This window comes from Capsicum annuum, chromosome 1 (genome assembly GCF_002878395.1).
Source record: "Capsicum annuum cultivar UCD-10X-F1 chromosome 1, UCD10Xv1.1, whole genome shotgun sequence".
In the NCBI taxonomy this organism is placed as follows: domain Eukaryota; kingdom Viridiplantae; phylum Streptophyta; class Magnoliopsida; order Solanales; family Solanaceae; genus Capsicum; species Capsicum annuum.
In genome coordinates, this window is record NC_061111.1 from 243,899,369 (window position 1) to 243,901,921 (window position 2,553).

The 2,553-nt window shown below is 32.5% G+C and overlaps 1 protein-coding gene across 1 annotated transcript; it reads left to right on the plus strand.

Moving 5' to 3' along the window:
- The first annotated feature begins 1,409 nt into the window (after positions 1-1,409).
- Positions 1,410-2,287, plus strand: LOC107857336 (14 kDa proline-rich protein DC2.15). The gene has a single exon (XM_016702234.2). The coding sequence runs from the start codon at positions 1,491-1,493 to the stop codon at positions 1,902-1,904; it is 414 nt and encodes a 137-aa protein (XP_016557720.2). The 5' UTR covers positions 1,410-1,490; the 3' UTR covers positions 1,905-2,287.
- Positions 2,288-2,553: the final 266 nt, after the last annotated feature.

Consider the following 2,553-nt stretch of genomic DNA (forward strand, 5'->3'; position numbering starts at 1 on the left):
CATTATTAGAAGTAATCAGAACTAATGACAACTACTACCCTTTTCATTAGTTTAAGAAGTCTAAATCAACTAAAGTTAATTTTAAGAAGATTTAACAAATCTAGAAATAAATATGGAAGTGTTAGAATAAGAAAAATGTAAGAAGTACCAATTTTTAAAAAAGTTTTGAGCAAATAATCAAAGATTTTCTAAAGATTTAACTTTAACACTAAGGTATAGAAAATATAAAAAAGATAATCGTACTACAAATATGGTTTAAATCGATGCATCTCTCTTAGCCTCTAGCATAAAAAAAAGAGGTAAGTACTACATGACAAACGCAAAAGTGACAATTCATTAACCACTTTAAACTTTTGGTGGTATATATGTGCTTACAATAAAATATATGTTATGTTTACATTATTATATTAAAGTGTAAATAATCTTTAAAAAGTAATTTAAATTTTTTACACTTTATTAAAAGTCTTCATACACGTGCCTTGCACTTACGGTTAAACTAGTAGGAAAAAATTGCTAACTAATCCATATTACATAACTCCACATTCCTGATACTAACCAAAACTTGAGTTTGCAATATATACCTTATAAGAAGGCATAGGAGTTTAATTTTTATACACGGACAATGTAATAAAAAAAAGTTATTCCTTAAATATTAAGTATATAGTATAAATTAATTCCATGGGGATGTTGAACCTAGACATGCCTAAATTTGTATATTCACTAACAATACCTAATTAGCTTGTTTTGGGTAAATGAAATTAGATTGAGTAGTTAACAATGTTGTTAGATAAAATAAGAACAAATATTAAATAAACTACGATATATATATATATACTCTCTTGTTTGTTGCTATATTTTCTTCATCGTTTTCCTCTTCTTTATACCTGAATTTACTGTACCTGAGCCGAGAGTCTTCTGGAAACAACCTCTCTACCTCCTCGAAGGGGCAGACCTAGGTTCAAATTGGTGGTGCTCCGCTACCATTAAACGCAATGCAGAATATGTATAATTATATTAAAAAAATATAAGAATTTGTATAGGATGAAAGAAAGCACCCTCGTAGCCAAAAAGATAGCCGGGTGCTTTAGTCTTCATGCAGAATGTTAAAGCTTTGGGTGTCAATACATGTGTTCCAACCTCCTAGCACCCACGACACCTAAATCCCTGAGCACCCATGATGCCTAAAAAAACACCCTAGAAACCAAAAAGATAGCAGGGTACGTTGGTTTCCATGTGGAATCTTAAAGCTTTGGGTGTCAATACATGTGTTCCAACTTCCCGAGCATCCACGACACCTAAATCTCGAGTCCGCCCCTCCCTCCTCAAGGTAATGATAAAATCTGCGTACACTACAAATACCACTCTCTACCTCCTCTCTATCTACTATCTCAACACTATAAATACCACCATCCAATCACAAATCTTTGCACTCACCATTTCACAAGCAAAACCAATTCTTTAAATCAAGAATACATTTTTTTTTTGCTACAATGGCTTCCAACAAGGTTTTCTCCACTCTTGCTCTTTTCCTTACCCTTAACTTAATTTTCTTCACATTTGTTACAAGTTGTGGCACTTGTCCTAAACCAAAACCACCCCCAAAACCAAAGCCATCATGTCCACCACCACATGTACCAAAAAAGGAAACTTGCCCAATTGATACCTTAAAGTTAGGTGTTTGTGCCAATGTTCTTGGATTAGTTAATGTTGTTGTTGGTTCACCACCAGTTACACCTTGTTGTAGTCTTATTTCTGGACTTACTGATGTTGAAGCTGCCCTTTGTCTTTGCACTGCTATTAAGGCTAATGTTTTGGGGATTAACCTTAATGTTCCTGTCTCATTAAGTTTGCTTCTTAATGTTTGCTCCAAGAAAGTTCCCTCTGGATTCCAATGTCCTAGTTAGTTGAATCATTATTTATTTGGATTGGATCTTTCTTATATTGGCTTACCTAATTCACACCGGCTCTACCAAGTCAAAATTGAATCTTTCTTATATTGGCTTTCCTAATTCATTCGTGAATAATAATTGACTTTCCTAAGTGATTCATGAATAATAATTAAAGGGTATTTCCCTTTACAATTGTTTGTATTTTTTATTGGAGAGATTTTTAAGTTTTTCATTGTTTTTTGGGGGTGGAGGGGGTGGGGGGTAACATTGAAATGGGATTTGTGGGTTCTGCCAAGTATTGATTGGTAAGTGTCTTATTTACCAAAGTTGTTTATTGTTGAGATTATAATCAAACTTATGTTCTTGAAGAAATGTAATTCCAGCTTTTATATTTTGCATATCGTATTGTTTTTAATATGATTGTGATTTGAGTTGAGAGGTATTTTTATTTGAGTATAAGTTCTATACGTTGATGGTGTTCCGTGCCGGCTCTTGCATAAAGCAAGCAAGGCAGGGGCTTTAGGCTCCAAATATTGGAGTGCCTCATTTTTGAATGATCGATATATATATATATATATATATATATATATATATGAGTATTTAAAGTAAAAGTATATTTTGTTAATAAAAAACTTTAAAATAAGTTTGAATAATTTGAGTGTAT

Coding starts and splice junctions, on each gene's coding strand:
- LOC107857336 (XM_016702234.2), top strand. CDS start 1,491: ATGGCTTCCAACAAGGTTTTCTCCACTCTTGCTCTTTTCCTTACCCTT.